At 52.4% G+C, this 12,643-nt stretch overlaps 1 protein-coding gene across 1 annotated transcript in view; it reads left to right on the forward strand.

Moving 5' to 3' along the window:
- Positions 1-241: 241 nt before the first annotated feature.
- The window catches only part of LOC142574327 (uncharacterized), a 98,502-nt gene continuing 86,100 nt past the window's right edge, over positions 242-12,643 (forward strand). The window contains exon 1 of the mRNA XM_075683439.1: positions 242-480. Coding sequence (XP_075539554.1) covers positions 265-480 — 216 coding nt within the window. The 5' untranslated portion in view covers positions 242-264. The remainder of the gene's footprint in view (positions 481-12,643) is intronic.

Consider the following 12,643-nt stretch of genomic DNA (forward strand, 5'->3'; position numbering starts at 1 on the left):
CAAGTATAGCAAGGACGCAAATCCATACAAACAACTTTGTCTCGAGCATAAATCCTAGCAAGCACTCAAACGTATAAGAACAAGTTTGCTTCGAGCATAAAGTCTAGTAAGAAGTCGCACGTGTAAGAACAAGTTTGTTTCGTGCCTAAAATTTAAAAAGGAGTCGCGCGTACGCAAGCAAGTTGGCTTCGCGCGCGACGCTCGAGCGACGAGCGGCGAAACGCCCCATTGCAGGAGTCGTCTCGCGACGCCGGGCTGTCGGCGATGCGGCTCGTGGCGGCGGCGCTGCTGTGCGGCAGCGTCACAGAGTCGAGCAGCCTGGTGGCGAAAGTGGCGCTTCGCCTTCTCTCCATGGCGGGAGTGCGCGTGTGCAAGATGGCGCTGGCGCTGGCCGTGGCGGCCGGCCTGCTGGCGCTGCTGCTGAGCGCCGCCAGCACGGCCCTGGGGACCTTCTTCCTGGCCGCCGTCTGCTCGCAACTGGTGAGGTCGTTAGGGGGCCAGCAGCGACAAAATTTTGCACTACGTAATAAGCCCAGCTTTGCAAAACGTTGTATACATATAAAAACAATATATGGGCACTTTGCTGAGCTAAACTGCGATATACGAAAGCCTATCTATGACTGCCTCTGTTTCTGTTGTCTGGACTGCTCTGCGAACGGACGCCGCCGTGGCCGCTATCATGGGATGCAAACGCAGCCATATGGCTGCAAAGTTTGTCGCCGATGTGCGCGCACCCCCACGCGCATGTCCGCGCTCTACCACGCGCCCGCTCGCACAGCGCTACTGGCATGGCGCCTCCTCTACTTGCTGCCCTCGCAGGTGATCACCGCTTTCCTGCGTCCACCACGGACTGCGCCCGGACACTCATGAGCCACTAAAGGCTTATGCCTTAAAGTAAACGGCACCTTTGGCACTCGCTACGCATGACCTTAGAACGCGCGGCTCCTCGGCAAAACTTCCGAGATTAGGCAAATTACGGAGGCTACGATCCGGGACTTAGCAACCAAGAACTACCAGATGCGCGCGTCTGCTTAGTCTAGAGGCTGCTAATAGGAAAATTATACAACCACTAGCCCCGCAGCTTTGCCAAGATTGTTTTCATTAGTATATACTAGCTATTTATATTCTATTTAGCCAAAGCGAAATTTCATTTCCCTTCTAACACGAAATTTTTAGCTTGTAATATTTTTTTTCCCTTTAAGTTAACGTCCAAACCCACTCTAAACTCTGCAATAAATACATTAAAAAGCGTCATAGCGCCCTGAATGGGAAGTTTCTCTATTACAGTATTTGCACGGATAGAGTGAGAGATTTGTTCATTCTTTAGTATTTTCGATCCTTTAAACTCGTCACCCGTTATATTTGGGTTCGTGACACAAATATAAGACGTCTTTGCTTTCTTTCCTTCTTTTTTTTTTCACCGTGTTGTAGTGCTTTCCGGGCCCGCTGCCACTTCGCCTCTTGCAATAGCGGCGGGCTCAGAGCTGCCACTGTGCTTTTCGCCCCGTCTTTCTTCACTTGATTTAGAACGCTCTTCATGCCGCATCAATGTATTTACGGCGTATTAATCGCAGCCAATCAGCCTGGCGATAGGCGACGTAGCGCAGGAGCGTCAAGCGAGCCGTCTTCGAAGTCACGCGGTGCATCGCCGCGGGATCGGTAAAAGGATTTGGCGTATTGTGTCACAGGCACTTGTGCATCGACGTGTGTCCTGTAAGCTTAGTATTTGTCACAAGGACTGAGTCATTCTCGCCGGCAGTGACAAATACGTTAGCACTCGTCCTTTCACTTCATTTGGCGACGGCAGTTCGCAGTAACGATAAATAAAGCCCCGTGACCCAGTCATCAGCTTTCATGTGTCGCTTCCAGTTTGTTTGCGGCATCACTTCCCGTTATATTCGCAATACACGTATAGATGTTTTCCTTTTTTAGAGAGACTGAAACTCCTCATTTACGCCATCTTACTGCTAGTGCTATTTACGTGTAAACACTCCTCTTGTTCCTACGAATAGGCTTCGGTTTTGATGTACCCAGCAGGTGGATGAGTCTTGACGTCATTATGCACTACTTTGCTCCTTTCTTGTATTTGCGGCAACTGCCACGCCCCAGCGCAGCTAGAAGTGCGCGCAGAACTTTTGTTTACCATTTTATTGCTATAGCGATTATATGCACACTCCAGGCGCATTTATGCCGTCGTAGTGGTCGTCGCCATGCTGTTCCGTATAGAGTCCAAGGGCGATAACATCATCACCGCGGGCAGTATGCTGTAGGTGCGAGTGAAGGCTTGCGACGGTAAGCCGACAATGGCAGTCCAATCTAGCGCGCGCAACGGAGGAAAGCGGGAAGGAAGCGCGCCGTCTTTTGTCGCGCGAAAGGTACCGGAGCGAGGAGAGGGAGAGGGGGCATTCTACTCCGGCGGTTGCTACATATGGTGTGACCGCGTAGGCCCCATCTTGAAAGCGGTGTGCGGTGGGTGCATACTTTAAAGCTGATGGTAGCGCTAAAAGGGACGAATACACGTTGAAAAGACGACACGGCGATGAGGGAACGCTACTGACAACTACTTACCAGTTGTCAGTAGCGTTCTCTCGTCGTCGTGTCATCAGTTTGAAAGAATGCATCACCAACTAGCCCAGCACCAATTTTTATTGAAGCGTACATAGTTCACCGAGAGCTGATAGCTTCGTGCGCGCTGTGTTTTGGACGTTCAGTTCGCGTTGAAGCGAGATGCAGCACGAAGATCAATTCGCTCGCTGCTGCTGCCGCGCTTCTGCACTCCAGCGTTTTAACAGCGAGTTAAAGCGGTCATCGTGCGAGATATGTTGATGATCGTTTGTGCGCGCATCACACCATGCTTGTTGATTTAGTTAGTAAGCGAATGTTTACAAGTTTACGCGGCCGATAAAGTTAATATTCCTACTTCGCATAACTGTGCACTTATTTGTTATTGCTATTGATGCTTCGCCTTTTGGTCAAAACTGCGACTTTTTATTATTGTTATTTTTTTGTGAACGACATCGTCTAGCTAGCGTTACGGCTACACGACGTCAGGAATTTCTTTTTCTGTGTCATGGCGTCACAGAAATGCCATGACGCCATGATTAGTATTTTCGAGGCCAACCTTACTGTAAAGTAAAAATCATATCCAACTTTTCTGGACACGTACGAACTAGCGCCCCAAGCGGGCCCTGCACGAAGCTAGCGCGTTTTCAATGGAACGAGCAGGTTCTTCACCAATAACAAAAGCTGCAGGTCGATTATTGAAAAAGGCAGGTGACAGACGTGTTCTGGAAGACAATCCACACGAGCCAAACGCTATGGCATGTAAGAATTTTGTTCCCACAGCGGTTAAAAATTTAACAATCGAAGCCTATGGAACCGACGAAAATTTGTACTCGATTTTCGAGGCAAGAACGATGCCTCTGATAAGACTACGGCGTCTATCGTAATACCCAGTGCAGCGTATGTAGTACGGAGACTCTGCTTTCGATTGATGCCTATCTCGAATCTCCACAGATGGCGTAACACTGTTCCCAAAAGCGATTTTTCTAACACGTGTCGTGAAAATTCACTTGGTATCTATAAAAACATGGGGTGGATAAGCCTAAGTTTAAGAGAATATGGGGGGTGGACCGGACTGGATTTGGCTTTGTTTGTCCCTATAAAAGAAAAAGAAAGAAGAAGAAAGTGGGGAAGCCCGCACCACCAGCTAGGTATGGCAGGCGCAAACCAATCAAAATAAATGAATAGGGGAGGCGAATGCCATCCCAAAGAAAATTTGTAGAAAAGCCAATTAGGAAAAGAAAAAAACGGAGGCAAGCCTGTAGAAGTTGAGAAGAAAAGTCAAGAATGAAGAAGAAGAGAAGTAGCTAAGCGCAGAATGAAAATCATGCTCCTAACAAGAACCAACAAACCCCCCCCCCCAACCACCCACCCACCACTCCGGCTGCTAGCCGCAGCACGGGCGAGTTTTATTGAGGACAGCAAAGTAGCATGTGCAAGCCTGCCCCACGGTAGGCCGGTACGGCAGGTCAGTGATCCTGCAGGTCGGACCGGTCACTGTCGAGGGCAGGCCAGAGGCAAGCAGGTGAGCAGCAGGACCCGGCAAGAGGGTCACACGATGGGGCGGGAGGAATGAAGCCAGCGGCTTGAGCTGCTACCCAGTCCAGGTACGTCCAAGGAGTGCGGGTTGAGACGGGAGGGTATGTGATGGTGACGGCGATGACGTCTGGAGGTCGGTGGTGAATACAGCAGGACGGGAGCAGCAGGCGCCTAGAAGTGCAAAGACCGACGCCCGGGGCACGTGTAGGCGGAAGATGAGAGGTGGCGGCAGCAGATGAGGCATCTCCCAGACGGCCAGGAAGGACGGCCAGGCACGTGGAGCCTAAGACAATGCCTGCGCATTTGGCTAACAAGAGAGTAAGAAAGGCCGGAGTGCATACAAAGAGCCAGAGATCATCATGTAGGAAGGGAGAAGGTGGAGCCACGAATGATAGAAAAAAGAAACTAGCAAAATGAATGATGAGGCATGTAGCTAGAGCCAGCTGACACGGGGAAACCCCGCCAATTGTAGGCTGAAATAGTGCAATTCACAGAAGCAAACATGCAAAAGCAACATGGATGAAAAGAATGAAGATAGTGTAGAAATGATATGGCCGAGTTATGAACCGTCAGGAGTACGAGAAGGAGGAGGAGAGGAAGGGGAAACAGAAAGGACGGCCAGGCGCGCGAGACGCAGAAGGAAAGCTCGTGAGCGGCGAGATCTCAATAGACTCGCGTAATTGGCTGGAGTCAACGACTGCACGTGAGCGTCGTCACACAACGCCCTAACGACGTGCTCAGTGTTCGGGCAGGTGGTAAAGTAATGTGATACGTCCGTGCACACAGCGCCACACGTACACACGTTGGACGTGTGGAGGTTGATTCTGTAAAGATAGGAAACAAAATGACCATGGCCAGTAAACAAGTGGCTAAGAAGTTTAGGAGGTCGAAACCAGCGTGGAATGTCGTCGACACTCGGAACCCAGGGGTATAGGTGAGTGGAAGAACCCTCGCGCTGCCAGTAGCCACTCCATTGTAACCACGCAATGCGACGGAAACATGCGCGCACCGTATTAACTGACGCCGCCGCAACGCGAAGGAGTCCCGTGCGAGCCGCAGACGTTGCAGCAGTGTCTGCCAACTCGTTGCCCACGACGCCCCGGTGGCCAGGGACGTGGTGCAGGTAAATCCGCCGGCCCTGACGAGCAAGCAAGGTGAGGGTCCGCTTAAATGCCCATATCCAGGAGTCAGTGTCTCGAAGATGCGACAGGGTGGACAATAAGGAGAGACAGTCAGTGTAAAGATGGACGGGAGCGCTGGCCGGCAACGAGACTATGTACGCGAGCGCCTCGGCGAAGGCAACAGCCTCGACGCTGTACGCACATGTTGCGTTGATGACCCGGAATTTACGGACGGCGGACAGGCGACCAGCCGGGTTAAATGCAACAAATGCCGCCCCCGCCGAAGTACTCGTGTACGCGCCATCAGTATAGACGTGGAAAGCGGAGCGGGTGGCGATGCGAGCAGCTCCTGCGGGGGAGAGCCGCGTGAACATAAACCGGCAGGTTTCGCGTGGGTGATGGATCCAACGAGTAAATGAAGAGGCAACCTCGGTAGGGTGAAACGTGTCGCACCCAAAGTGCGTGACCTGGCGAAGCGTGAATAAAGAGAACTCCTCATTGAGGCGGTCCAGGTCAATCGGAAGAGGCGGACAGCGGGCTAAGATCTGGAGGGCGGAAGTCCGGGTGGTATGGTAGGCGCCGCTTAATGCGAGTAACAACGACCGTTGCACCGACAGGACACGCGCCTGCAGATGTGTGGTCGGGAAAGGCGGCCACCATACAGGGGACGCGTATGCAATCGCAGGCAGCAGAACCTGTCTATATAAACGATGCAAAAGTACTGGGCGCAGCATAAAATGCATGCGAGCAAAAGTTAATAATCGAATAACCAATATCTCGGCTTTTGTCTTAAGAAAATCAACGTGGGCGTGAAAGTTTAGTTTGTTATCAAAGACCACGTTGAGGAGTTTAATGTGGTCCTGATGTTTTAGAAAAGCGCCATCCAGTCGAATAGACGGACGGCGCTTAGAAGTACCAATGTGCCCGTTGTTGAAGAAGACAAAGAAAGATTTTGACTCGCTAATTTTGACCTTGTTTTGCCGGGCCCAATCGCAAATCAAGGTTAAGACAGATTCCGCTAAAGCCTGCAATTGCAAGCGCGACGAGCCAGAGAGCAATACGACTGTGTCATCAGCGTAAGCCTGTATATGGACGCCCTGTGGGAACGGGAGACTGAGTAATGAATGAATGATTAAATTCCATAGTAGAGGGCTAAGTGGCGAACCCTGGGGACTGCCGATGGAAGGGCGAGCCGTTAAGTCCCCAGTCTTACAGCGGAGGACGACCGTCCGATCTGTAAGAAAGGATTGGAGGAGGCGATATAGGTTCGTCGGGCAGCGATGCTTACGAAGAAAAAACAATACGCCATCATGCCATACACTGTCGAAGGCGCCTGTAAAATCCAAGGAAATCAATACTGCAGGCGTCTTGGCGGCCTTTAGAGCACTAAGCCGGTGCTTGAGGGCGTATAGGGCCAGAGGTGCACTTCGGGCATGAGTGAATCCAAATTGGTTTTCGTGAATGAGGTTGCAAGAATGAAGAAAATAATAAAGGCGAGAATAAAGAAGACGTTCCAGAACTTTACCGAATAAGGAATTCATTACGAGTGGACGATAGGATGACGGAAGACGGGCGGGGCGGCCAGGCTTAAGAATAAAAATAATGCGGCCTTGCTTCCAGTGAGAGGGAAAGTGCCCCAGGCGGAGAGCGGCGTTGAAGATGTGAAAAAAGGAGGTAGGATGTATCCGAAAGAGATTGTGCACAAACATGCCCGTCAGCCCATCCAGCCCCGGCGCCGCGCGCATGTTACCTAGAAGAAGGGAGTGCTCAATCTCAGGGAGCGTAAAAGGGTGATCGTTGGGCACCTCAGGATAAGGAGATCGCGTGATCGCGCGAATGCGGCTATGGTATGCGCTGTCCGCTACTAAATCATCAACCGCAACATGCGTACTTAGTAAAAGGGTAGCTGACGCCTGGACAGAGGTGGTAAGGGCGCCTTCGGAGGTCTCAAGCGGGGGAATGCAAGTTGTAGGGCGGAGCTTCGCAAACGCCGACTGGAAAGGCCGGCCGAAGAGGGTGCGCGACGTGATGTCCGAGCACAGGGCGCGATCGGCGGCAGCCCGTGCGCAACGAAGGCTGCGCTTATACGCCGCGAACGCCTGCGCGTACTGTGAACGAAACACCTCACGCAAGGCGGGGTCACGTACGCGCTGATATCGCCTGCGCATCGCGCGCACCCTGGACCGTTCCGCTGTCAACTGAGGCGTCCACCACGCCTTGGCACCCCCACTATGTGGCCGTGGCCTGCGCGCGTACCGCTGGCTTAAGGTGGTATATGTATCATAAAAACGCTCAATCGCGGCATCGAGCGCCCAAGCCGGCGAAAGGCGGTAGCGACTAATGCGATGGAACCAAGACTCGCGGCTAAGAAGCTCCAAAATCTGCGCCCGAGCGTAGTTAGTGAGGCGCTTCTCAGGCACGCACGCGGCAGCGCTGAACGTGAACTCAATGTAGCGGTGGTCGGAGAATGTGTCCGCGTCCAAGACGGACCAGCTGTACCCACCGCCGACTAATGAGACAGACGCCAAGGTCACATCTATCCAGGAACGGGCATAGGGCGTCTCAAAAGTCGGGAGTGAGTCGGGAAGATTTAGAATGTGGAGATTGTTAGCGCACGCAAATTGAGCAAGTTGCGCGCCGCGGTCATCCCCTGAGGCGGGTCCCCATAACGCGTGCTTCGCGTTGAAATCACCACCCAAGACAAAACTGTAAGATTGATGTTTCACGAATATTTGGTTTAATTCATCCAGTACGGGCTCAAGGGGACGATGAGGCGGCGCATATACAGCAACAACGACAAAAGAAACTCCCACACCCTCGCATTGTATAGCCACAACCAGTTGTGATACGTAAATTGGGAAGAACTGGAGGCTCGAAGCGCGTGCCAGCAGGACCACACGGGGATGGTCGTTGGCATTAAAAGTGTAGAGAGTGGGGGGCACATTGGTTACTCTATTGCCGCGTGTGTGAGGTTCCGATATCAAAGCAAACGTGATGTCATGCTCAAGCATGCGATGAAATAATAACTTAGTAGCATCGCAGCTGCTGGCAAGGTTAGCTTGGATGAATTTGAATGGCTGCAAATCAGCCATGTTCAATAAAAGCATGGCGGAGCAACAGCCCCAGTGCAGCCAGACGAAACCAAGGTCTGAGATATGGGAAGTGCAAACTACAAATCATACGTGCAACCAGAGGCCTGCGCACGCTGAAGATGCCAGGACATAGTGTTCCAATGGCACTATTCAGAGTCGAATGCCAAACACACAACAGGTCCCCGCCCACCTCCGCAATCACCCGCACAAGCGGAGATCTGGCGAACAGGAAAGAGGAGAAGAGAAAGAGGCGCAAAAAAACTGTGAACCTGGAGAACGAAAAGCAAAGGAAAAACGAGGAAGGTAGTCGAAAAATACGTGACGATCCCGCGCCAGCCCGCCACGCCGAAGGCCGCACGCTCGAAGAGGGCGCACAGCAGCAAACGCCGTAGGCGACTGCGAGCGACAGGGGACAGCCAAGCAGTGACGCAAAGATGGATATAGCGCGCTCAGCCATAGTCGGTACGGGCCCGCAAACGGGCTATCCTGGCCCGAAGAAGCGGGCAGGCCGGTGAGCCCGTAGGGTGAGCGCTCGAGCTTCCTCCACGCTTGCACTCGCTGCAGCAGACGGCCGCATCTCCTAAGCGAACGGTGCACCGCTCGCCGAGGTGCGGCCCCGCGCAGCGCGTGCACACCGCGCACTCAGGCTGGGAACGTATGGGACACGCGCTCCGGGGGTGACCATAAGTGGAGCAAAATGTGCACGTAGGCACGTGGAGGTCTTCCACCACGGTCGCTGAGGTCCACCCCACGGCGACACGCCCGCGACTCATAAGCGTCCGAAACGTCGGAGGATCGACTGCAATGACGTGGGAGAAATTTCCCGAACGCTCCCGGAACGAGACGCGCACCGCACAAGACGAAGGGTCAAGCTTTAGGTCTGTGTTGCGCAGGTTGATCTGATCAATGAGCGCATGAGCCGGAATGTCAGGGTCTACCCCCGTAAGTTTGACCTGTGGTTTACGACGATTTATCAGGCGAACAGACATAGCGATCTTGGTTGTGATGTTACTTTCTATCGCCTGTTGTAAACGTTGCAAGGTATCAAGGTCGTCTGATAAAACCGTGACACCGCGAGGTGTTCGACGGAGCGTCAAATCAGTTAACTTCGCCTGGATAGGGTCAATGTTGCTCTTAAGGAGGCGGAACACATCCTGCGCAGCAGTGGGCGATGGAACCAGCGGGGTTAAAAACATTATGTGAGCATGCTCACGCTTGGGTGCCGGAGCCTGCGAAGGAGCCAGTGCAGAAGCGATTGCCGGGGCAGGCGCCAACCCCACATGGACGAGGCCTGAAGCACTGGGAGGTGGCGTCGAAGTACTAGTCGGCCCCCCGGTCCGAGCAACCGCCGCATAAGTCAACCCAGAAGGCACCAGGGAGGCAGCCTCCGGGCGTACTACCGGGCCGGCACCGCGCATACACCCCATCAGATCGCCGAGCTCATCAGCGCGGCCACACTGCCGCGCGGCCACCGCTCTCAAATCAGCACATTCCCGCATCAGCTGCCTCAGCAGCCCCAGGATTTGCGACCTGTGGCAGTTGGTGACCTTGCAAGTACTGTCGAACAGGACGTCTGTAATCTCCTGCTGGAAGCCCACCGCGCGGTGGTAGGCAGCAGTGAGCGCAGCATCAACTGAGCCACGCTCCGAACCAGGCGCCGCCGCGCCGAGCGACCCAGCAGATCCAGCTGCCGGACCGCGCCCCACTGCTGCAGGCGCACCCGCTTCCTGCGAGCTGATATGGATATCTGCGAGTAAGTGATCGCCGTCAACGTCAAAGACAGAACCATCCGAACGCGTCGAGTCGTCAGTGGAGGGTGCATTACTGCCATTGCCAGACGGTACGCCCGCGGCAGGTACCTTCGTATCAGCCATACCCCGCTAGTGGGTATGAGCCATGAACCGAAGGGTCGAATCCGCCAGCCGCTACGAAGGGCGAAAAAACCGAATTAAAGGCCTCTCGCGGCCAGCTGACGTGCCTAGCGAAGGCACGAGGCCTTTAATCAGTGCCTGAATAGCAAAAACGGCAAAAAGGAGCGAAGGAACCGACCTTTCAGCGGGACTTCCGAGGAGCGATGCAGCCAGCATTTGGGGATGATATGGGGGTGCGAGAAGCTAAATTTGGGGGTGATATGGCGGGTGGGCCACCCTAACCATGGGGCTGATATGGGACTGGGCCAAGCTGAATCGGGGATGATATGGGGGTGGGCTAACCTAAATTTGGGAGTGATTTGGGGTGGGCCATCCTAAACTTGAGGTGATAGAGCGGTGGGCCAGGCTAAGTTTGGGGGTGATATGGGGGTGGGCCAACATAAATTTGGGGGTGACATGGGGACGGGCTAACCTAACCATGGGGGTGATGTGCGGCTGCGCCAAGCTGAATTTGGGGGCGACATATGGATGGACTAACCTTAACTGGGGGGTGATTTGCGGTGGGCCATCCTAAATTTGAGGTGACCGAGGGGTGAGCCAGCGTTAGTTTGGGGCTGATATGGGGGTGGGCCAACCTAGATTTGCAGGTGGTATTGGAGTAGGCCAATCTGAATTTAAGGGCGATATGGGGGTGGCCCAACCTAAATTGTGGGATGCGACTCGAAATTTGGGGGCGATTTATTGAAATTCGTGGGTGAACCAAATTCAAAATTAGGGGTGGCCCAATTGAAATTTGGAACTGGGCCAACTTGAAGTTTAATGCTGGGCGAAATGAAAATCGGGCGTGGCCGACTTTAAACTTGGGGGTGGGCTAATAGAAATTTGGGGGCCTGTTTACGAATAGTTAGACAACACCAGTGGTGTTTCTGCATCCTTTTCATCATCCCAAAGTACGTATATTAATAATTGTTACCCAATACCCCTCAAGGTGAGCCATCACTCGGGCCTTCCCAGCCCACTGGACTAATAATGTCACAGGAGTGCTCTCATCGTGACGACTGCGACGTGCAATGTGGAGATCCACAAGAACAAATCGCAGACCGAGCTGACCATTTTCACACCAATGTCATCGCTAACACTACTCGCTCGTGCTAGACGCAACACAAGCTTACAACGATCATAATTCAACTTGCAATCTCACGCTAGTCGACACGCTCTCAGTACACAATTTCGCTAATATATCTGGATAGGAACCTTGCTGGATGTTTTACTGTTATGTTGCGTCGCTTTTCAGGAAGGCCTTCTCCTGCAAAGAGAATACATTTTTGAGGTTGACGAGGCAAGCTAGTATGTAACTCATACGAAGGAAATGTATAAACGGTTATAGTGATTTTTCAAAAGAAATATATAAGTGAATAATATTTCAGTTGGTATTGTTTCAACCGGGCATGACAACGATTTCTTCCCACCTGTCACAGTGCTTTGACCGAAAACCTAATCATTTTTCTCAAACGTGTTGCCCCAATACTACATGGGCTAAATGTACAAAAGTGCGGTGCGTGGTCACAGCTTCAAATCGAGTCTATTTTGTGCACTGTTGTTGATATTGTAGCAATGTGGAGTTTTCCTCGTTCATAAGGGCACAGAAAAGAATATTACAGTTGGTAGCTAAGCGCAAAGTGCATTGGGAGATCTGAAACCAGCGATATTTCTTTTATTTGCGGGTTGGTCTTCTCGGCTGGTAGATCGCTGTGCGATCACTTCAACGAATTTTGTTTGTGTGCAACTGTAGCAAAAATGTCGATACTACCGTTTTATTGCCAGGCCCTTTATGCCCTCCACACACACAAGAAGGACACCAGATAATCGGCACAAGCACTTTTATAAACTGATATTGTTTTGCTAGTTTCAGTGTAGCGAGGTGTCTGCGAACGGAGCATTTTCTTAGTGTCAGTCCAGTGTTAGCAGTGAGGAGCAGTTCGGTCGACCATACCCATGAGGGCATACTAGCCATTGTAGCGCTTTACTGTTGGACAAGTGAAGTGCTAAAACCTTGGTGTGCCTTGCCCTTTCCGCAGGTCGTCCATTTATTATGTTATGGTGACGATCAATGTTGTGTCCGTCAGACCTCCTCCTCATTTTTAGCTTCACCATCGCGAGAGCGGACAGAGAAAGGAAGCTTTCTCCACAATCAGCCCCAGCGGGATTCCACCACTCGTAACTGCTGCAATTTGCATTCAGTGGCTGGGCAGGCTAACCACATCCTTAGTTTCACAATCGCTAGAGCGCGCAGAAAAAGGAGAGCTTTGGTCGCTTTGACTGCCACCAACTCATGTCAATGCAGATATAAGTACGTGCAGGGGCTGGGCATGCTAACATCTGCGCTACCACCTGCCGCCGCCAGCTTATATTTTCCATGCATACCTGCTTCTTGTTTTCATCGCAGACGCATGCAGGA

This window comes from Dermacentor variabilis, chromosome 3 (genome assembly GCF_050947875.1).
Source record: "Dermacentor variabilis isolate Ectoservices chromosome 3, ASM5094787v1, whole genome shotgun sequence".
Lineage (NCBI taxonomy): Eukaryota > Metazoa > Arthropoda > Arachnida > Ixodida > Ixodidae > Dermacentor > Dermacentor variabilis.